This window comes from Lingula anatina, chromosome 9 (genome assembly GCF_051362555.1).
Source record: "Lingula anatina isolate TDL-2025a chromosome 9, LinAna3.0, whole genome shotgun sequence".
NCBI lineage: Eukaryota > Metazoa > Brachiopoda > Lingulata > Lingulida > Lingulidae > Lingula > Lingula anatina.
This window is the reverse complement of record NC_141775.1, coordinates 1,157,881-1,182,220: the sequence shown is the minus strand read 5'-3', so window position 1 is coordinate 1,182,220 and position 24,340 is coordinate 1,157,881. Positions and strand designations below refer to the sequence as shown.

Below are 24,340 nucleotides of genomic sequence, written 5' to 3'. Positions count from 1 at the left end.
GTTTTATGAATATTCATCAGCTCTGTAAATATAAAGCCAATAAGTAAAACTGCCCTCCACTTATCGTGTTAACAAGGAAAGTGCACGGCGCCGGCATCGGCATCGGCGACGGCATCGGCGACGGCATCGGCGACGACAGACGCAGGTGATGGCAATATGTACAGACACTTCTGTGTCTGTACATAAAAATGATCAGCAGTGCATGGACTGTTCCATTTGCTTTATTATTAGAGAGGGCGAGGTAGAGGAAGACGGCAAAGAAACGTTAAGAAAGGTGTTGAAACTAGGTCCAATTCATTTTAACACAAAAGTAGATTAAAATAAGATTAAAATAATTGACTTTAGGACGATCAACAACGTCACATGAAGCAACTGATCTTAGACGAAACGTAACTGAACTTGAGAAGTGTCAAATTTCATTCAGCATAATGGAATTTTAAAACCAAGATTATCTGAATGCTGAAAACATCATAATCGACTTTCCCTGTGAAACAAAACGTAAAAATATCTACTCTCAAAGTTTTTACATACCAGTAGTTGTGGCAGAGTCAGAAATCAAACGCACTCGTAAATAGAATATAATTTATTGCCCTTTCAAAAATAATAAAATTATCATAATAATAATAATAACGATAATGATGACGTAATACTGTACACTGATTTTGAGCATACATAACAGGTTTAGGATTTCAAAAAAACAGATAACAGTAAATATAACGTAGAATATAAACGACCAGGAATGGTAACGAGGGAGAGAGTATAACACTGATCGAGAGATTTATACACATTTTGCATTGGAACAACGCCTTTATCGCACGTCGGTCCAGTTTTGTTTCCTTACGGTACATTTATACCCAAAATAAGATTAGTGATCGACGTTACAATAAATACACACAGTCATTAATCTGGTACAAATTAACTATGGATGTTTGCTAAGCTTCGGAGACAAACTTAACGATAGATGTCGCAAGCATAGATCTGTTCCATCATAGCTTTTGGGATATGTAACTTAATATTTTAATAACAGTGAATAGATAATATGTACTTTGTTTCACTAATATATATGTATACGCAATAACGAATTGAAATTCATGCAAAGGAGATATCTCCAGAACTGAGTTGCAAACTAGGCATCGCTTGGAGCAAAAATTGCTGGCATACGAACAGTCCAGAAAAAAAACCAGTGCACTTTGACAATGGATAAATCGAAAGTATGTCACTGGAGACTATGAGCTCTTTATGCAAAAAAATTTAATGTCGCTAATGATTCAGAACTGTCATCGCTTTTTTTAGAGATCCATTTTATTATTGTCCCAAATTAGGACGAACACAATTCGGTCTTAGCTTTAGCCAAAGGTTGGGCTATTGGCTGTTTGGGGGAAACAAACGCTGTGCTACTGGCTTAAAAGCGTTGGCCAGATATATGAGAATTTCCACTTCTGCTCTTACTAAAAAAAGATATGCTTGCATTTGCATCTCGCTGTAATTATTGAAAGTACAAATATGACGAACACTTCTGTAAACAATGGCAAAACTCTCTACAAATACAATTTCCAACGTATACATAAGGTAACATAATTATTAGAAAACCAAGAAAATGCATAAATAGTTTTGTACACTACCTCCTTGTATGATCAATTTAGTTTCACGTTCTTAACATATGGATAGAAAAGAGGCCCATGCCATTGTCACTACGGCTATGTATAAAAATATATATTGAACACACATGGGACATGAAATACACGTGAAAGTGCATCTTAATATGTACTAAATTTCAAATTTTACTACTGGGAGATGCAAAAAGTATTACCAAAACAGAGAGGAAAAACTGACTGAAGTGTATGTGCTGATACTAACACTACCATCTTTATCAAATCACCATGTCAGAATACCTTATCAGAAACAATGAATGCTGTAGTTTTACCTATAACGGTAACAATATCGATTCTCTTCGTTTGACAACTAAATATTTATGTGCCATACCAACTTACTGTCTAGAATTCATCTGCAATCTAAGTTAATGAGTAAGATAACATCTTTATATTAAGTACTTAAAATTGTTCACGTGCTTTGATGCCAGCGAGGCGTCTAAGGGACTCGTCAAACAGAGAGAAATTCGAAAATATACCCTTCATTACTTCATCGTTTCACGTTACTAGACAATTTACAAATGAACAAGGGATGCAAAGGTTAGAGGTGTTAAAGGGGCCGAGATCCGTCTCTAAAAAACGTCTGCTAACCCCCTTGGTCGTGTAAGTCTTCTACTAAACCTCCGCTACCTGGCAACACTGCAAAACCGAACCCTGGACGCCTTGTGACGTAACACATACGATTTTCAGTTCTAGGCAGCTAGTAATTAAGTGTTGGAGCTTTATTTTGTTGCATAACAGCTTCATTTCAACTTTCCAAAATCGAAAACCCCATCCTTTCAAAACACTACAATCAACAAAATACAAAAATTGGGTCTCCTACACGCTGTAATGCAAAAATTAATTGAGATATACAATGAATGTTGCAAAGACGTAACATAACAATTTATAAAAGAACCGGTAGAAAGCAAGAACAAGACAAACAAATATCAATAGGTCTCATTTTGTTGTGCTCTATATGAATGATTTCTATATAATTTCCGGTAGCAAAGAAAAAATTTTAGGCAGACACCAGTGCTTGAACGTACGAACCTAACATATCAATTTAAACTAAAAGAATATTGTAAATAATGCAACTTTATAAGGCGCAGTTCGACAGTGCCTGGGCTTTGTTCGGTGCAATAAGCAACCCTAGAATTAGTCTCTTAATACACTTTTAAGAGAGTTGAGTAGCAACACCTGTAGTAGTAGTAGTTGTGGCAGTAGTAGTAATAGTAGTTGTTAAGAAGTTGATGCAGTTAAGTAAAATGTGGAAATTCTATCACATATAATACACATGAGACAAGGTTGGTGAAATTACAAATTCCGGTACGATACAAATTCAATTCCTTTCGCTAAAACTGACATAGCTTGTTCTTCTATCCTAACCACTTACAATAAATTTCAAAACACAGTGCTGCTCGCACACGTAGGCTACTTGCAATTTATCTTACCCGTCATGTTTTTTTGTTAAATAATTGCACTTATAACACATTTATGGAACAATAAAAGACAATAATGAATATGCCTAAGGACCTAGGAGAAAGTTCTGTTCATCAAATAGAATCGACTTGCGCAAAAAATTGAGAGGTAACAGTTATTTATCATTTGGTGTTGATCCCGGCGGTTTGCACAATCACCGTCATCTTTGCATATGTAACCTGGATAATCACCACGTGATCAGCTCACGTTAATGACGTAATGCTCACGTTAATGACGTAATGCTCACGTGGTACACAGCGGTCCCCCTTCTCTTCACTTAGTTTACCCCTATCCAAAAGTAAGCTCACACTTTACACCGCATTTTACGGGGTTTGATCCAGCGGTTTCTTCTTTATACCTTGCCGTTCCGAGAAAAGCTGATATCAAACGTATTGAAAGTCAGATTTAAACGCGAGCTTCCCATGTGTTGTGCATTCACTCACTTTAACTTTTCCCTTTCTCCCCTTTCTTCAAAAAGGAATAGGAAAAACATGTCCGTCGATGCTTGTCCAAGGTGCAGGGCGCGCTGGGACTCTGGTGCAAGTGGTGTCCATGTAAACTCTCTTGGAATCCAATCTGCATTTCTATACTGGGACTAGGCAGTGGCAGTTTCTACTTTTACTGAAATGGCAGTAAAATAGCTCAGTATAGTTAAATGCATTAGAATAAAATGTCTTAGAAAAGATATATGTTTTTATCAATAAGTAGAGTGTACCCGTAGGCCCCTAAAACAGTTCTGGCACAATGTTTTAACATTTATATCTAAAAATAAAAATATACTTAGAATTTGTGAACCCTTGATGAAGCTAGAACAGTGGAAAAGTAATCCTTATGGGTAAAATCTATATTGTTACAAAAATGGTTTGAAATGCCGTGCAATGATTATCATAATCACTCATGTAAACAGGTTCATCTGTGTAGTTTTGCCAAAAAAGTAGTTATGATTATGATTAACAATATAATACTTATTATCGCCAACTGCGTTGCCGACACACTTTACTTAATTAAGATTAAACATACCTAATGCGTCGTAATGTCCTGACCTCCCATGGTCAATGGGCATATAGACAAGATCAATCTCGTCCTCGAACTCGGGTTGTCCGAGTTCGATCACCTTTGCAATGTTGATCCTCGGGTCCTTGCCCCTTAAGCTCTTGGGACTCTCAAGGAGTTTTTGATAGAGAAAAACCTTCGTCTTTTTCATGTCCGCCACGGCGGCAATTTCCAACTGGCATGCGTAGGTCCCTGGGTGTTGCATGGCGTTGAGTTCATCGTAGAAACTTTGGTATTGTTCGTCGTGTATGGGGGCGGGGATGTCCATGGCAGGAATAGCACTGTCCATGTCTTTTACGCTCCCTTGATGAACCAGCTCCAGCGCTTTCTTTTCGTAACGACTGAAATGCTCTCTCATAAAATCGCACATCTCCTTGCGGAGGTTGAACACTTTTTCGTTTTCGAATCGGAACAGATCTTCCGCCAAAGGAAGTCCACTCTCCGCGTGTCTCTCGCACTTTTGGAGAATCTCGTGCGTTGCTATAGTGAAAGCACGGAAGAAGCAATCTCCATCCGGGCAACTCGGGACGAAGAGGAATGTGTCCCCGTCTTTGCTGTTCATATAAACTAGATAAAAAGCAAAATGCAATCATTAAAGGTCTGCGAAAAAAATGGCTTCAAAGTTGAAAGTGACAGACTAATCGGTCTACGTGAAGTAGACACGTTTGTAAAGTCATGCCAAAGAACATACTGATATATATATATCTGATTGATCTGTGCGTCACTTCAAAATTTCATGCTTAATAAACATATGCACATTTTTAAAATAATTTATATCTTATATTTGCTGAAGGCGATTACTTAGTCACGTTTCTGGCGGGTAATGAGACACCCTAGTTTATTCAACTTAAGTTCCCATTTACTACTCTTTACTACAACGATTATCGTTAGATTTCTTGTAGTTTGTCAAACTTTTAACTAGTATCACGACTGCTTACTTTTCTTCCTCTCTCTCAGTGGAGTGAGTTTATAGTTTCCTTTCCCACCGCGAAATTTCATAAACCCAGCGGGTGAATTCGTCACGTGCCCATTGCCATTGCTCTTCCCAGAGTTGCTGTTACCGTTGGGTTTGCCATTTCCATTGGTAACAGGTTCCACTGTATAACACAAATGAAGGAATTATGATGCAATTCATTTTTTATTATTGGGGCAGACATTTTCTCTGGATCAAACACTAACGCATATATATATATATATATATATATATATATATATATATATATATATATATATATATATATATATCTTTTTCGTCAACCATATATCTTTTTTGCAGAATACACATAGTTTGAAAGCAGTAATCCTAAGTCCAATGTTTGACTATTTTTATGTCCGAGGACAGGATAATATGACGTCACTTACCATGCCCATTTGCCACTGGTTGATTTACAGATGGGTCGAATACTGTTATCTGAGTAATTTCAACGGGTTGTTGCTCTTCTGAAAGATATGGATATGGATAAGATTAGTTTAAATTCGGGAAGATAAATCCATTGTTTATATCAACGGCATGGAAAATTTGGAATTTCATTCAAATATTCTTGTTCAGGAAAATGCTAAGATGAAGGTTTTTCCTTTTCCACCATTTAACGTTCATGTTTCGGAAACATATGGCTAGGTATTTAACACACGTACTGAATATCTCTTTTAATTAATAAATAATCAGTAAATAATCTGTCATTAATACTATAAAATTAAGGCCGTTAGTATGTAAATGTTTTCGTTAAATCAGCAATTTCAAACGAATGAAAGTGCATCCATCTTGGCTTCTAAAGTACGCTAAACCTTTTCCACAAAACAAACAGTATAATCATCAATGATATGAAAAAGCTAGATTACTTACTATTCTTGGATTTCGGCACTGCATTGTGATTAACATCAGAACTCTTGCTGGAGTCGCTCCGTTTGCTGATGCTGCCTCCATCCAGAATATCGTGACCCATCTGCGTCATAGGCACGTGACCATTTGAATGCACGTGGCCATTGGTGTAAACATGTCCATTCATGTATCCATTTTTATCTGTACCTGTTTTAAAAACGAAATACTTAAAATGCGAATTCTCTTTTCCAAAGCAGAAAGAATAACTTTTTTTAAGGCACAAAAAAGCACCTACCGTACATTCGTCAAAAATTAATAACGTCTTCCCTTTTTTTGTAAATAACTTTCAAAATAAAAATCGCACAGGAGGGATGGTTGCATAAAAATTGTATCACATATTTTTCGATCCTTTTTTTGAAAAAGTGGATAGATAACATGTATCCATCTTTTCTTGTCACTTAGGTTTATCAACTTAAAAATTACTGTGAACTGTAGCAAATACCCTACGTTAACTTTGCATGATATTTGCTTTAAGCTCATATTGCTACATGACATGAAATTGCATTAAAGACATACCTAAAGTGCTGCTGTCATAATCGAATGTCGTAAAAGGGTGCGGGTAATGCTGTCGCGATTGGTGTTTGGTTTTGTTTCCATGGCGACAACAACACGTTGCTAGGCACTGTTCAAAGTCAACCAATTCCGCACGACAGCCTTCTGTAATACATAAGTAAAGGTTATAGCCAAACATACTAAAACATAGTTTAGAAAGAACGGTATCTGCTTGGTAGATACCTTTCTTTGGCGCATTATCTTGCTTTGCAAAACGAGGTATATCAAATAAACCAGTTTTTATGCACAATATCACTCTTGTAAAAGACAAATGAACAACTAGAAACTCGAACGCGTTTTGTATGACATACACACGTATTTTGGTGACAAAAGTAAATTGCTGAAATTGTCGAAATTGCCCACAGAATCCACCTTCCTGCATAAATGTCCGACTCACTGCACTGCACGTACTTCAACCCCCGATGTCCACGCCAGCCAGTCAACACTAGGTGAAGAAGTACCGCAAAAACAGTCAATACTTACCAGAACAAGAGAGTCTTAGGCAACAATTGCAACAACACCGTCTGCAACTTGCGCAGCAGGCACAGCAGATGAAGAGCGTGATCACGGACAACACTGAAAATGCATTAAAAGAACATTTACTGTAGGCGTGTAGGCATGCTTAAAAGTATGAGCGTCCAGAAACGGCCATGGTCATTAAGCGCATGACCAATTTTATGGACGGCACTATAGTGATTAAGAAGATTGGCTTTTTGGCCAGTAAAATCGGCGAGTCATTCTTGGAATCAAAAGCCCTCTGATAAACGTGTCACATCCAAGTTTAAAACACTTTTAGTCTCTTTACTTTACTGTGTTACTATCTAACCACAAGCGACATAAAAAACCTAATTCGCTGAATACATTTTTCCTCTTAGTTATTATTATTATTATTATTATTATTATTATATGAGGAAATTTTCAGTCTAGATGGTCTGTGTAGCCCTCCCCCTTTGATATTTTGCTCCTGTTTGAAGAATCTATTGCCATAATTTTCTGAGCCAAGTCATTTTTTCGTGACAAACCTATAAAACCTGCTCCTCCCCCGAGGATATAGAACCGATACTGCTGCCAGAACTGCGTCTCAGTCGTCTCTAGAGTGAGGGTTGTGCCAGACGTTCCTGAATCCCCTGCAGGCGTGCCCGTTGTCTTGGTTACTAAAAGGAATGTTAAAAGTGAGTTATAAGGACAACGTTTTTTAAGTCTTCAAAGTGAATCTGACGTGTTAGGTAAAACGCTGACGAGCCACGGAATGCCTTAACGCAAGCTACTGTGATATATATATATATATATATATATATATATATATATATATATATATATATATATATATGACGCACCCCTGTTCTACTGTGAATTTGACATCTTAAATCTTGCTTCCAGTAGAAAGCAACACACCTCACCGTACGCGTGATCCACTCCGTGATCCTGATAGGCCGAGGGATATAAATACTATGAAAATGAGCTCAGGATCAATGGCTCGCTGGGATATGAACGAAATGTAAGCAAAAGCGCGTTTTTTTTAATAAAAACAAACATTTTATTAACGTATTGCATCCTAATTTGAAAGTTAATGTGACTGTTTCAATGTGACTGTTTTATAAAGAAACAAGAATTATCACATCGAAGTGAAAATTAATCATTATTCTGTCACGCTTTAGCTTGCTTATTCCATACTTCAGTTTTTCTTTTTCTATTTCTGTTTTCGAGTTAGAAAAGGACTGCACTTACTAACATCATGAAGGGAAAACATGTGGCAAACAGCCTTTATTTGTTTTATCCATACAAAACATGACAAATGACAGGCATCTTTGACAAAATTAGGCGCTGTCAACCTCGGTGACACTGCACGTCAACATTCCTTTGGTGTAAATTATACACTGAGAAATGTTACTCAACATCTTGGTTCGACGCACCCGTCACATTTGTAATTCTGCCTGTCCTTTCTGACACGCTAAAAGGGAGCTTTCACAATGAGATATGCCGACGTACAATGTAGCCAATGCGCACGTGCTCCACGAGGACTCTCGGTGAATGCAACTAGAATGACAAACTAACACGCCTCCTCCTGGCATTGAGTAGAATACAGAGAAGCTGGTGATTATACGAATTCGTTGGATACAAGGGAAGGAGTGTTAGTCTGTTAATCTGATTGCATTCAGCGTGAGTCCCCGTGGAGTTAGTGAACATAAGCTAGGTCGTCATAACTCATTATGGACGGTCCCTTACAAACCAGTGAGCCCCGGAGTAGAGAGAAGTAAATAAAGACATAAGTGCTCTTCTTTTTTTTTAACGTGATGGAAATTACGGTGGCACAGCAAGGTGGGGTTGGGGTTGGTGGTGGTGGTGGTGGTGGGTGGGTGGGGGGGATTGGTAGGATTAAAGGATCCCGAGTCAGCCACGCTCAGTGTAGGAACAAACGGTACTCTGTCATTAACATCTTGTGGAGTTAGTCTCAACACTGGTGCTTCTCCAACACAGAAACCATTTAATATCACCAAGAAGTTGTACAACTTCTTGATATCACACACATATCCCACAGCGCAGCCATAAAGTTCTCTTTTATTACTCAATTATATTTACCGTTTATTTTTTTACATACCAAATACAGATCTAGATAAACAGATACCGTTTTCTCTATGTCTTCGTTTTTAAAACAAAATTGATCTGAAAAATAGCGGAGAAGCAAGTGAAGAACAAAGATTAATCGACAAAAAAAAAAAAAAAAAAAAAAAACTCACCAGTTGCATTAGAAGCATTCGTAACCGCGGTCGTAGTCGTGACACTGTTCTCTCCTACAAAAAGTAATAAACAGCTTATCGCTTTGGGGGAAAATATTTGTTTATTATATGCTGCTACAACTCTCGCTGTTTTACTCATCGAAAGAAAACGATCACATAATAAAAGCTGCTATAAACAATAAATATGATAAGGATGGCTTAAATACAGTGTGGATGGCAGGAGGTGGCCATGTTTAGATTTACATTTCATTTCTCAAAAACACCAAAACTTCAAAATTAAAGCACTTTAATTATTTCTAGTGTGTGCTCACGTAAGGGGCCGAAGCAAGCTTGTTGCTTCACAATATATTGAAAACTTAGATCATAAGGCAGCCTACCAAGGGACTATACGTGTTTAGCTAGCTCGAAATATAAAACTTATATAGACCCAAAAATTTGGACCAAAATTTAGTCTACTTTGACCAAAGACAAATCAGCAGCAGTCCAATTCAATGATCTATTGCACCTTTTGTTTCAGAGAATATTTTCTTAAAGTCGTTTTCCATGGGCTTTATCTTGTATCTAAAAGTTCATTAGTCTACAGTTGTTTTGGACTCAGCTGGCTGTTATCGCCCTACCTGTTATAAAAACACTTTCCATCTCTTTTTGCGGTCACCTATTCATTGATTTCTTTTCCATTCGTAAACGCAATTAAGTGATGCAAGAAGTTCAATATTGAGAAAACAATACTTTGTCGTTTTCCGACAAATGAACGCTTTGCGCGCACACAGTTCAAACCCCGGTTATTCACTATCTGAACTTTACGGTGTGGTTTGATTCAAATGGAAGCAAAACAAAACAAATCAATTACCGGTGATCGTTCCTGAACTGCTATGTCCAGACGAGGGTGATGCTGTTGACGTTAACGATGACGATGTTGATGATGTCACAACTGACGTCATCGATGTCGACAACGTCACTGTTTCGTGTGACGTCACCAAAGGACTGTACGGGGTAGACGTGGCATTGGTCGTGTCATTTTGGCTCTGTACGCATAGGATAGATTGAGTCAGGAAAATTAGGAAGGCCCATAGATGAATATTCATCTGAAAAACAAAATGAATACGTTTTAAATTTTAGTGAAATGATTTGAAAAAAAAAAAAAAAACAGCGAGGGACAGTATGTTTATTAAGATACGATTTGTGACATTTCTACACTCTATTACGATCAACCCAATACGATTAAAATTGTGAATTAAATTTTTACGTATGAAAGGTTTATATATATAGTAAAAATATTGAAATGCAGCCATCTTCTATGCAAAAGCTTCTTTTTGGAATACACACCATGTGTGTAATGCGTTGTCTTTCAATTCCCTACATTAGCGTGAAAACCATAAACCAGATGGGTCTCGCTACTTCACGGTTTTCATACTCATAATTGTATATACTGTATTATAACAATATAACAGATGGGTCTCACCACTTTACGGTGTTCATACTAATAACTGTATGTGCTGTATTATAACAACACGCGACAACAGTGTGGCTCATAAAAGATGTGTACAGTAGTTGAAAACAAGACCACGTCTTATAGAAACAAATGCACTTCTGATATACGCCGAGTGCGCCAGAGTGGAAAACCCGGCGCATTTAGGACTCTCGTTGTTAACAGGTGTTCTTAAAATGCTACTCAAACGTTAGACAACAGATGAAAGCAACTGTGTTCATCACGAGTACAGTATAAAATAAGGAAAATACGACCCCCCCCCCCCCCCCCCCCACACACACACACACCCTTCCAATAGCTTCATGTTGAGTTGTAAGTGATTTCACAGGGGGGTCGTTTTCAAAAAAAAAAAAAAAAAAAAAAAAAAAGATCTGCTTTGATACGTTAATTAACATAGGGCTGAATTCAGCGTGGACATGTTCACCAAAAAAACAGCTTCAAAGAAACCCGTCAGCGCAGGATGTTGGGTTAATTTCCTTCGAATTAAATGAAGTGCATACAATTTCTTATAAGTCTTCTGGTAAATATCGAAAAAGGTGAAATAGGGAAAATTTATATCTGCGCCAGTGAGATAAAAAGAAAAGAAAAGAACACACAGAAACATCTGCACAAAACTCAAGTATATGCAGCGAGGGTATTTCAGGGATTGACCAAGACTTAAATAGAAAATGGTCACCTTTATTTGATTTTCATGAAGATTTTTTATGGAAAAAAAACAGGATTAAAAACACCTTAAGGAACAATTCATCCTGTATCGTATACAACCTGTTTAATATTGTATAACACAAACCATTATCAAAAGGGCTCATGACCACCATAAAAATCCAATCAACATATTAATACCACGGATCAACAAGGAAAGATGACATCGAAATTGGTTTTTGATCATCTTTAGGGCTAAATTCATTATGTGTTACACGCTTTCTGGACAAACGCAATCATCATTATATCAATGACACATACAGTGAAAACAGCTTCATGACAAACATGATAATTAATTTCCGAGCGATGTAGTGCACGGTCGTTACATGAGACGGCTCTCACTGCTAGATTGTAATTTCCGTTGAGGACTGTCACCTTCATGACTTTGATTTGATTTCTCAGAAAGCTTAAAATTCGATGAAAAACAACTGTCGGTGCAGGTGTGACGAGTTCCATTTTAATCTTAGGAAGATAACATCCCTTCGAATGACTCGCATCGAAACCAAGAGAGTTTTTAGTTAAATAAACTGCTAAGTGATATTTTCATATTTTCTATAAATTTAAAAAGAAAATGTCACAAAAAAACGTTATGGAATAAAGTGATTTGTGAGAGAGAGTCCTTGTGATGCTACGATATGTTCGCATTAATTTGTAGTCCCCCGTCCTGGATGTTGACTTATTTACGTCACACTAACCCAAACCTGTATGAATCGAATGGTGGTCGGGCTCACAATGGCCCTCAGTTTCTTCACATCGGAATAACAATATGTGACATACATCACCTAGCCACCGTTTTTTTTCGATTTTAAAGTCCAGACCTTATTTCGGTTTTTAAGATATTTTGTGAGAACGGGCCCAGGCCTCGCCCATGATAGCGCACAGTTTACTCAAAGCATATTATCTCTCATCTTTTCAATCAATGTGGCAAACAGGGCAAAAGAGTAAATATCTTTATCTTTAAGATACTGCACTGGAATGCTGTTGATTCCAACACACAGACAGTCGGGACAGGCATGCTGTGCTTTGTTTAGTAGTAGACTGAAAACGAGAAGGATGTTGTGATATTGCAGTATCGACGTGTTTTGCAGAGTCTTTTGGGCGTTTACGTCTTCAGGGACTAATTTTATGGGAACTCGGGCACTCTTGGGGACATTTTTTCGTGTAAAAATATAAGGGTGCTCCCCGTGGGGTCTCATTCACAGGGTGTCTAAGTTAAGCCGTCTCTCTAACGAAATTATATGTTTCAAGGCACTTATGAAGCTCTCTTCAACGGTTTAGTCAAGCGTGAGTTTTTTGTATGCAGGTTGTTTTGAATTATCTGTCGTGCAGAAATGCATTACATTGTGGATGCATTTCATATTACTTAACGTCATTCTTTAAAAAATTGCAATGTGACAATGGGAAAATATTTATGCTCGAGCCGCCAGTGGTATTACACCCAATATCTGAAGACTTGTTTATCATGTTTCATCACGTTTTAGATAACGCTTATATGTAACGGCCCTGAAGAGAATAGGAATCAAAACGAAAATGGATAGAAATAGAAAACCAACCAAGATTGCCTCAAACAAAACTATGTGACGTCATAAAAAACTGTAAAATATGCCAAAATTTGCGAGAAGTAGGATGTAATTTTCAGCCATAGGGGTGAAACTCTATGTACCAAATTTTCGTCTTAAAAAGCAACAAAAAAAGTGATACACAAAACATGGTGAATCCGTGTTGTTATGTATCAGTAAATATAGACAGACTTTAAAAGAAAACAAGCAGAAATCCACTTGTTAATTTAGGCAGCTTTTATTAGTTGTATCACCACACTTGCTAGGTTGTCAATATTACTCTCCTTCACTTTCAGTGCACATTGTTATTATGAATCACACTTGACGCGCTTCACTGCCAAGATTTTGCGAAAAATGAAGACCCGCACCTTGAGCGTTTCAGCTGCTTTGTAGATCCTTGTTTTCTACACGTCCAAGTACATTTTTGGTCATGAGGGGCTTGCCTACAAGTTGGTTCTCAGTCCAGGGTTAAGAGGGAAAAAGATAGGAAAATGCGCAGTAGGATGGAATTCTACTAATCTTGGCTTGCATCAGATTATTTAACGATCAGATTAATATATATTTCAAAGGAGGCTCTAGGTACACGCAACTCTTGCTCTCGGGCAATTATGATTTATTAGCGCATTTTAAGCTACACGGACAGGGGGCAAAGAATTTTAATAAATTCCGTCAGTAAATAGAATACCATGACGTCAATCATTCTTAAGAGCATGCAAAAAAGACTGCAAAACTAAATGAAAACTGGCTATCTTGATCATTTATGATTCACCATAGCATTTTGCAAAATTATACGGGTAGAAAATTGAATAATCAGTACCAGTATTAGTCTGGCATGAAAACGATAGCGCGATTCACATTACTATAAAAATCACAAAACGCACTAAAATCCATCTATTGCATTTCATTAACCCCTTGACCGCAAGTCTGTCAGACTATTTATACCGTAGCAGTCGCAATTCGCTTGGTTAAACACAACCAATTTGGTCTTAAACGCGTCCCTTAGCGTCTACAGTTACACACAACGTGGGTTTAATGGAGGAAACAACATTAGCTTTAAATGATGATGATGATGATGATGACAAAATCCGATGTAATAGTACTGGTATCATCGCGATTTACCCCCCCTCCCCCCGCCCGCCTCCACCTCGCTACATCACTTATATTTGACTTGGGTCTTTGATCTTGACTAAATATCCTGACAGGGCTTAAACACACTATTTGTCACTGACAATCCCCACCGTAATCCTACCGAGTTTTAGCATTACCCCCCTTGATAGGCAAGTAGAATGGTTGTAAAAATTACCGTCTTTTTCTTTAAATACCAACAATCTAAACATTAGAATAAATAATCCTCAATATTTCTAAAAAAAAATCTTGCACTCTTTCGATGGATTATGCAAGATGCTACTTATAATGGTCTATTATTGGTATCGATGTAGGCCCCAATAAAGAACAGAAATGTTTTCATTATCAACATGATCAATAGCATTAACATAATTATTATTAACAACTATCATTAGCTTAATCATAAAAATTATCACCATTATGATCATAGCCACACATTACTGCGATATTTCTAGGTAATGCTTCCACGTTGTAGGAAACAAATGGGGCCGTAGACGCGTGGTCATCAGAGTCGTTATCATTGTCATTTATCACTGGCCATCTTCCTCGCCCATTATCCATTAATGTGACGTGTTAAGTCAAATGATATCGTTAGTTGCCATTAGCAATGTTTTATACGCAGTGGTCTATAGGATAATGCAGAATGCATCAGTATAGCTATCAATGTTTCGATAATACACTACCGAAGTATTATATGTGAAAATGCAGCCACTGAGAAAAGCATTCAATCGGTCATAAGCACGACTTGGAAGCATTTCTGCTTTTTATAAATAATAAAATCTCATTCACCCACCTGTAAAATAAAGGCAGGGGGCGTTTCGAGTATTTCTGTTGTGTATGAGTGGGTGCTCGCGTTTGTGTGCGCGTACGTCTCTCAGTTGGTTTACTGAAAAAGTAGCTTTATTGAGTACAGCACTTCGCCTACACCCGAATTCCCCACAAGTATGTGGCAAAATATCTTAATTATGATGTCGTTGCCTTTTTCAACAGAAAACAAGAACAAAGGAAAATAAGGAATAATAGCTGGAACGCAACTCTTCTTCACCCGCTGGCGTTATGGCACGTCTCTACCCGGTACATGGACTTTCCTTCTTTTATTTTTTGAAGGAGATCGTAATCGATCCATCCTTTTTTAACTAGCACTGATTACCGTGTAATTCCCTTAAGCGATATAGCACTCCTTCAGTAAGCTCTCTTTCTCTTTACTTTGGCATTACTCCGTTCTTGTTCCTATAATCGCTATCATCATCATTTTACGTTGTTAATCTGATCAGTTGACAGCTAGCTCTATTAAGACAAAATAAAAGGACGAGAAGGAAATGCACACGTCATCTGCCTCCTAATGCACTGGCTAGCCTAACATTCTCCAACTCTTCCTTCAGCTTTCAGTCTTCTTTTCATAACACAGTCACAAACAGACACGCGATATGCAATTTAATTATGGAGAGTCTTCTTCGCCGACTGCAATCAGTTAAAAGGATATTTTTTTGAGAGAGAAACGCTCACAATCAGGACAGTTTTTAAGACCGTTTTCTGAAAAGCACTAGTCCAAGGCAAACAGTTACTGTGGCGGACAGAGAGCGCTGGTTGACAAGACAGTTCGCAGCGCAGTCGCGTAACGCAGAGCAGCCCTGTGGCCTCACAAACTTCACTACTTCGAAGTGCTCGACATTTTTCTCAAATGGCAGTAATCTTATTTTGCAGAACATGCATTATCGAACAATTAAAATTTAGCCAAAAATTTTGAACGAAAAGCACTAAAAGCGATCACAAAAGAATTCCTTAACAGGTCTATTATTCCTCGGCAATGACTTAAGTACAGAAACAGTTCGATTGTTCATTAATGACACAGCACTCACGAGTAGCATTCCAATATTACCTTTGTTAAGATCTCAGCGTCCTAATATAATATGTACGGGTCACGATCGGAATGTAGTTTCGTATTGATTGACGGCAGAAACGTTCACACATAAAACCAAAACCGAGTCAGGTCCGACTCCTATAATTTTTATCCGAATCAGTATTGCGTGTTTTACCGTAATAGACCAAGACCGCTACATTGAGCTTTGTGGGGAGATTTTGCGCATAATGTCATTGCTTAAAAAATCACACAAAGGTTTATTGACTAATTAAGTCTAAAACGCTTCAATCTTTATTGCAAATTAACCACCAAAAGACAACAGCTGAGAGCGGATTGAGGCCGTCTTCTGGGTCTTCCCAAAGACGATTAGTTTTTCAAGTTTTTATATTGACAGGTATCTATTTTTCTGTCGGAAGACGGTCAAAAATGGAGGACGGATCAACAAAGATAATTTGGAAGACTATTTCGGGATCCGCCCCTGGCATGTACCAGGATCGATCAGGCTGATCATTTGGCCACGTGTAAACTCTCTCTTAATTGCTCCACAAGAGAACGTTCTTCACTAAGTACTTTTATTCTATAAATTGGCAGCTGGGTTTCCTTTCAATACAGTGATTTTTGCATTAAAAACCCACTGACTCTGTCAATTTGAGCATAATAATGCTGGTATGGTACATAAATGACTTCTTGTTTAGGCCCTAGCTAGTGTTTTTAGGCCCTAGCTAGTATTTTTAGACGGTCTCGTGGTTGAGTTGGAAAGCGCGGAGATAGAGACTGGTTAGTTTCACTCGGCTACTACCTAAGTATTTGACTAAAATTGTGATTTAATTAAATCAAATTTAAAATTCATTTCATTTATTTCAATTTCTTTTATCTATATATTACTTTTTTTATCATTTTATTTATTTGTTTGCTTATTATTTTTTGTAATATCAGTGAAGTACCTAAACTAATTCAAATAGAATGCTGTCTTAAAAACACTGGCACAAAATCTCGATATAGAACACGTATGATTTGTCCATTACCTGGATTTTCACATAATATAGCGCCGCTTTCAGCTTGCAATTTAGACCTTCAAGCCATGGGCAACAGAGCAAGTCTTTTAACAGTCGATAAACTACAACGAGGTCAAAACTGAGGCGCGCTCCAGGATCGCGATTGGACCAAGGCCGCGCACATGGAAACCCGCCTTTGGGCTATTTCATATAATAGTGGCTAACACGACATAGGATGCATCTCCACGCCACGAATTAATATTCGAGTCACAAGCAACACACGGAACAGGAGACACTAATGATGACATCTATTCATTGGTCACCGTCTATGTTGTCTAGCTGGAGAAATATACACCTGTGTGAATTAAATGACTTTAAATGACTGAATTAATGAACGTGGTAATACTAGGGTTATTGTCTTACCCTTCCTTCTGTCATCTCTAAACATTTCGAGAGAGAGAGAGAGAGAGAGAGAGAGATCCTATGCATTAATGCATGTACAGACAGACAAGAAAGGAGGCACAAGCATTGGTTCGGTTGCACTTGGGCATAATAACGTTATTATGTCCAAGGGTTGCAGAATGAATGTTCAATGATCGGCCAGTTATCAGCACGTAAAGTTTTTTTTTTTCATTCTCAAACGGGGTCGTATTACGGGACGCAAAGAGGACGCCGTCCAATTGAAAGGATGTTTGAGAGGTAATGAATGCTACAACACGTACGACAGGGACACACCGGAATCACTAACACTGCGACAGGGACCAAGACAGGTGCTTGTTGACATGGATATAACAATGCCGTGTCACGGGTCACTGTGTCGCACGGGAAAACATGCGACATTGAGATAGGTTACCGTCTCCATGGCTTCGACACATTACACATTGTCGTGCCTACATGCTAGCGTCTATAAAGATTTGCTGGGGGAGGGGAAATGCTCATGTAGCCGACAATCTTTTCGAATTTTTCACGCCTTTTGTCGACGTAGAGTATATTTGCAATAAGTTTTTTTTTAGAAAAGCTAAATGGAACACTTGTCATCGTCAGTACAACCTCTAAAATGGTTTTCAACGTGAAAATAAGCGATTAATAAACAGACCAATTTGATGCATGAAATGCAGATATGTATTTCGTTTATTTCTTTAATTCTTTTCTTCACTTTGTACGAATGTTAGGCCTCAAGTGTATCTTTTGCACATGGTTTTATTTATGTGTTCAACAACAAAAAAATGAAAAACTATCTATAGAATTGCCTTATAATATATGGGTAAATACCACACTGGAACGTGACATAATCTTCGGTGCCACAAAGCTAAAACCAATGCTCTTTTTTCGCTGATAATAAAACTCCTCATATTTATCTAAGCGCCAATCTTCCCGGTTTCGGCAAGATTGTTTGTGATGAAAAACAAAGTGGATCATCCACCTGTACGGTCAAGGATTTAAGAGAATATTTACCAAGGCTTCCCTGAGATGCGTGTTTCGAGGAAATATGAAACAATAAGGTTTGCTCGAAGTCTGGAAAGTCAAGAAAGGTTAATTTATCAGGTCCTAGCCTCTCAAGAAAACTCAAACCTGGTCTTACCTTTACCACTGAAAAATGTCTCCATCAATCCAAGGTGTTTCTGTCGTAACTATAGGACTAAAGCAGAAGCCATACCAACTTTTTGTATAGTGATAAAAAAGAACCAATATTATCATTCAAATGAACTGTCATTTGTATTACTTGAGTAGGGCATGGAAACTTGAACTGGAAGATAATCAAAAGTTTTTTTTTCTGATAAGAAGGAACACAAAAACATCTGTCTTGATAAAAAAAGTAAATAGTTTTGAGAGACTAAACATGTTTTTGACCTATGAACCCGGATGTTTCGACTCTTTCTCTTAGGGGCATAATCACATGCAAATGTTGCTGAAATTCCTTTTCGAAATTTTCAAGCTTTGTGTCAATCTCGAGTACGTAAACAAAACGCTTTTCTCAGAGAAGCAAAATAGGACCCAAAGACTTTTCCTTGTCGTCATCAATGAAAGACCAGAGAACAGTTGTCATTGTAAAAGATAATGAAAACCAACTGACCGTTTTTACAGATGGTAATGATATTGTAATCCTGTAACTTTGTTCATTTTTACTTTTGTTAAATGTGCGTAGATGTTTAACTTAAACGTACGCGTAGTTAGCTTTACTGCAAGTTAGCATTTCGTTTATTTTTGCAATTATCAACTGATGTCGATGTACAAAATAATAATAGGCCTAATCGGCGAAAGCTCAAGAGATATCCGTGTACGTGGCATCCACAAAAAATCACAGCCACAAACCAGAGAATTATATGACTAACGTCAGGTTTTTTGTGTTCTCTGAAAACAATAATAACCCAATAATGACTCGCGAAAATGACGAGCTAAGCAGCGCATGGAAAGACACTCGGGGGTCTATGACACGTGCTCACGTGCTAACATCCACTGGATATCAACCCAAACCGCACCAGGTTCAGCAGAAACAAAATACAAATCAATTCTCCAAGGATGTCTATGTATGAAGCGCAATGGATCTTCTTTGTATCCACGATCACTGCTTAGTTTTCTCCCTCTTGGGTTTTACTGGAAAATGTTTGATCACAAGATGCGCATTTCGGAGTCCAAGCGGTAAACGCTAATCCTTTATGCTTGTGGTGACCGAGGCTAAAGGCATTTATCAGTCATGAAAAAGTCTCAAGGTGTTTCAAGGTGTTGAAGTACTTGCAAAAAAATAATCTCCAATGTTTCTTCCCAAGAGGAGAAACCAATAACATCTCTACATTCATAAGTATAGCGCCGAGGGCGTTTTCTCCCTAACAATAATAATACATGTATCAGTTCGCCAACTTTCTCTGTAAATAAAAAATACGCATCTCCAATATTACAAAGCAGTTGTTCAAAGCGAATTCCCTATAAGTGGTGGGTGAATCACACCAAGCAATCCCCGGTAATTGTCTCAAATTCTAAAAACTTGACGCTGAAAATCTCCCTTCGATCCCTGAGAATAAGAAACCATAACATGACAGCGTACAGTTGCTTAACGACAGAGTGGGGTGGGGGGGATACCATCATCCCTTAGAAATTCAGGGTGCTCTCCGTCACTAGTTTAACAGTTTCGAATTTCGATACCTGACCGCGTTTTGAAGAGGAATTGCAGAGGCACCGTTAGCTGCATGAAACCCAGGGTAAAATAAAGCACTACTCTTGATGGGATTCAAGCAATATCATGCAATCGTCTCTCCAAGCGCATGCTCCCGGCATCAAACAGCAAAACAAAATAAAAAAATTCCTCTGGTGTAATTCGACACCCTGAGTTTCTAAGAGCATTGGTCGAAAAATATACAGATACTGTGACTCTATCAGTCCAGCGACTCTCAGGGTGAAGTAGATCACTCAGCTCGGTTGTCCGAGATGGTAATTTCACGTACACGGGTGACAGCACAAACTCTCATATGATGAAGGATGCGGTTCCGACACAATACTGAAACAACATAGGTTTCCTGATCAATATGACGTCAACAAACACCCAGAGCCATTTCACAGTAATTTAGTAGCCTCGACCCATTCGAACAGCAGTCCACTCTTTTACATCCAGAAAAATATAGAAAAATGTGACTAAAGCAGCTAGCCAGTTGCCGGTTTCACAAAACATGCTTTAGTCCTAAAATCACCCTCAACTTTTAATCTTAAATTTGTTCTTCTTCAGCTCAGTAATCCATAAGAGTCGACCGGGATAAAGTAAGATTTGGCCTGATAACATAGACATTTTGATTTACTTGTCATCTTGTCACAAAAAAGCGCACTATATTTAAGTACAAAGACCTGATAAAATTCCTAAGTGTTGACTGATAGAAGACAATCACATCACCCTTCATATGTTATCTGTTTGCCATAGCCACGCCTTATTTGAATGTCGGCTTATATACTGATCAGCGTGCAGTGCAGGGATAACTTACCTGAATATGTAAATATTGTTTACCTGTTAGAAGCAGCAGCGCCGGTGACTCGGTTTCTTGACAAATAAAATTACTCATGCTTACATTTATAAATTACAAGCCATATTTATACGTATATGTTTACTGAATGGGATATTTCAACGTCCAATTGGAGCAGTTTTTTCTCATGCAAACAACCCCCATTTAACGTCTTCATATAATGATTAGCAGGACAAAAGAGGCAGGAACTAGTAGCCAAACGCTGAAGAAAGAAAGCCTTCCAGCAGCTTTTCGACACCCTCTCTTGCTTGCAGATTCTGCACCAGAACCCGCTAGCCAAACCTGCGAAGAATCAGCCAGAAGAAAATATGCAAGAACATGAGAGAAGACTACGTGCACTGCATTGAGATATTCACTGCTGCTTATAATAGCGTCTGTGAGGAGGCAAGGACACACGTATTCATATATACCCAGCACAGGGCTCATCTGGCGCGTACGGCGTCTGTAGTTTTGCATTACAGGTGAAATGATCCCACGCCACTGGAGCTTTGAGATTCAAGGCGAAATATGCTTTTATAAAAAACACAATGAAAGGAATGCGATAATAATAATGATAATAATAGTAGTTATGTGTAAGGTCGTATTGTTATTATCATTATTATTGTTATTATTATTATTATTACAGAGTTATTCTTGACTTGGAACATTAATAAAACATAATTTCTAAGTCAAAAATAAACTGTTTTATCTTCTTATCTAGAGACCACGATACATCCTGTATGAAAATACAGTAATAATAACAACACAAGGAAAATATAATTTCAAAAATTTAGAATAATTCTATGACGAACAACAAGAAGCGGATTCAAAATCCACCCAACATTTACTATTAATCCCTCTTCACATCTACAATTAAGTGACCCAAATAGCACGAGAACACTTAACCTATATCCTTCACTCTGTCCTTTATCCTCAATACAAACTAGAAGAGCCTATGCTACGTGTATTCGACAAAAGCCACAAAAGGATGACCTGTAGATATGCACGTATCCTATAGGTCCTAGATAGTAAACCAACATCATCTGAATAATGCATCCTTTTTTTTTTTTAGTAAATTGTAGCCTTCATATTTGTGGGTCGACCACGGTGAAATAGTTCACTGATGCAGCTACAGGACCTACGGCTCGAGCTGTTGGAGTGCATGTGCGTGTGTGTGCGCGCACGTGTAAACATCGACCTGTTGATTCTCAACAGAACCCCCCCCCCACCCACCCCATCAATAGCAGGTGCTTTATTTTGGTCCTTTTTTGGGGGGTCAGTCCTGTAGCGGAAGGGGATACAGTGTCGCTGCCATGTGTATTCGACCCTACAGCTACCGCTTACACATAAAATCTCTATATTATATTGAATAGCCAAAGCGAACACAATTCGATGGTGCGAGTACAAATCTTAATCGTCTTAATTTCATATATAAATATGAGGGAGTGAGGTTTGACAATGGACCACGGGATACTAATCAGTGAAGTTCACATGTAGATAAGAGCGCAGAAGGCAACGTGACAGCACCTAACGGTTGTCAATCCCAGTGACCACACCCAATTAGTAGGCCTAGTCACCGAAGTCACTCACCCTTCATTTTTACAAGATTATAATCACTTTCGGCCCAGTTATAACCACCGCCACCGTTTACATCAGATTTCTTACCTTTGTGTCTACAAACGTGATAAAATTCACTCACCTTGGTTGTTTACAAAGACCCCCGGTATATTCTATACAGCAGGCCTGTGCTGTAATATACGAAGGCGTGCTTCCCAAGCTGGATACCGAATTAGGTCACCGAGTATTTGTCCGAATTTTGAACTTCATCGTCTTTATCGAATACATCCTGTGTATTCTTTGTGTGATTGATATTTCTGGTGTGTAGATAGAAGCGATCCGCCGCTGTTGAAGATTGAAAACACCGGCTACTGTGTCAACGAGTGAGCTCTCCCCATTACAAGGCGCAGGTGTAGCTGTTAATGTTTTTATCTGACGTCACTGGCTGCGTGCGTCGAAAATAAAGACTGCGGTTTGTGTGGGTGGAATCAGTGGAAATTTTGTACGGCAAGAGACACGGGGTTGTCTGGGGAGTTTAAACGTATCCAATAAAGCCTTAAAAATAATTCAATGTTTCACAGTTTTTTTTACTTAGACAAGGCTGTATTTCACTTAGTAGTATGACTTCAATAGACATTAAAATATCTGAAGAAAAATGAAATTCTTTTCATATGCAGGCTTGAAATTGTTAGCTTTTTTACACATTCCTTATACATTTTTCTTTCAGCATATAGGCCTACTCGTAACTGCAACAAAGTCTTTCATTTTATTCTTGGCACACCAGTTTACTTACGATCATGAAGCATTTCGTTTCAGGCTGGGGTTTGGGTGAAAGAAATTTGAGATAAATATCATTTAATAGTTCCCTGAGCTTTGGAATTGATGCGCATAGCCCTATACATTTTCATGTAGGCCTACATGTAGCCCTATAAAGGGTATGCTAACCATCACTATCAGCTTCATGTAAGTGGTTAACCGACCATCAATTTTTAATTGAAAATTTCGGCACGTATGAAGCTCAGGGTATTTTTAAGTGTCAAAATTAATGAAATGTATCATCTGGAGTTAACCAGGATGGATGGACGTACAATTACCATTAGGTATCATGAATATCCCTTTTTCCAAAATGACCTCCCCCCCTCCATATCCGTTAACTTCCTCTCTCGGTGTAATTGAACAAACTTTGTGCTCGTTTAATCATGTGTGTCGGCGCCTCTCTCTCTCTCTCTCTCTCTCTCTCTCTCTCTCTCTCTCTCTCTCTCTCAGTCACATGTTGGACGCCTTGGCATCGTCCTAGCTTCCACACACCCACTCCAGTATTTCAAGAACCGCTGAGTTTAGCTTAGGCCTATATTTCTATTATTTGAGGAAATTATTCACAGAACCTTGTTTGCAAAACACACGTTTTATAACTTTTGGTGGGTGAGTAGATCTGTGTGTGTGTGTGTGTGTGTGTGTATGTGTGTGTGTGTTTTGTTTATTTTCCAAGTGCGATAGCTGACAATATTTTTTAATTGTCACACCTGACACAATCAAATTTATCGACGACTACCTGATCAAGATTTGATTAAAGTCAGAGGTTTAAATAGCGCCCCCTTACGGTACAATTTATTCAGCAGAAACTGAACAGCCTGCGCCAAATGCAAAATCCTATTTTTAAAAGTTCATCTTATAAGTTTGGGAAATAGTCCGGTGGCTTAGGGTAAAAAAATGGCCAAATCGTGACACGGCGGA

At 38.2% G+C, this 24,340-nt stretch overlaps 2 protein-coding genes across 4 annotated transcripts in view; one reads left to right on the top strand and one right to left on the bottom strand.

Moving 5' to 3' along the window:
- Positions 1–24,340, top strand: part of LOC106155781 (uncharacterized) — a 197,920-nt gene that overhangs the window by 144,965 nt on the left and 28,615 nt on the right. The window lies entirely within an intron of this gene.
- Positions 569–23,069, bottom strand: LOC106161544 (uncharacterized). Of its 3 annotated transcripts, none has more exons than XM_086995493.1 (11): positions 22,715–23,068; positions 10,183–10,417; positions 9,333–9,386; positions 7,617–7,748; positions 7,078–7,170; positions 6,559–6,699; positions 6,007–6,189; positions 5,526–5,603; positions 5,102–5,260; positions 4,131–4,730; positions 569–3,731 (listed from the first exon to the last, which is right to left on the bottom strand). In XM_086995493.1, the coding sequence occupies exons 2-11, from the start codon at positions 10,415–10,417 to the stop codon at positions 3,706–3,708; spliced, it is 1,701 nt and encodes a 566-aa protein (XP_086851619.1). In that variant the 5' UTR covers positions 22,715–23,068; the 3' UTR covers positions 569–3,705. The 3 variants fall into 3 exon arrangements, with proteins under 3 accessions (XP_086851619.1, XP_086851618.1, XP_086851620.1); XM_086995492.1 differs by having other exon boundaries at positions 22,749–23,067; XM_086995494.1 differs by lacking the exon at positions 9,333–9,386 and having other exon boundaries at positions 22,749–23,069.

What these genes read in the sequence shown, in the direction of transcription:
- LOC106161544 (XM_086995493.1), bottom strand. Translation starts at nt 10,417, where the DNA reads ATGAATATTCATCTATGGGCCTTCCTAATTTTCCTGACTCAATCTATC. An exon ending in CCTAAGACTCTCTTGTTCTG is followed by an intron (nt 6,700 to 7,077) that starts GTAAGTATTGAC and finishes TATGTATTACAG; the next exon opens with AAGGCTGTCGTGCGGAATTG. An exon ending in AGTGCCGAAATCCAAGAATA is followed by an intron (nt 5,604 to 6,006) that starts GTAAGTAATCTA and finishes CATATCTTTCAG; the next exon opens with AAGAGCAACAACCCGTTGAA.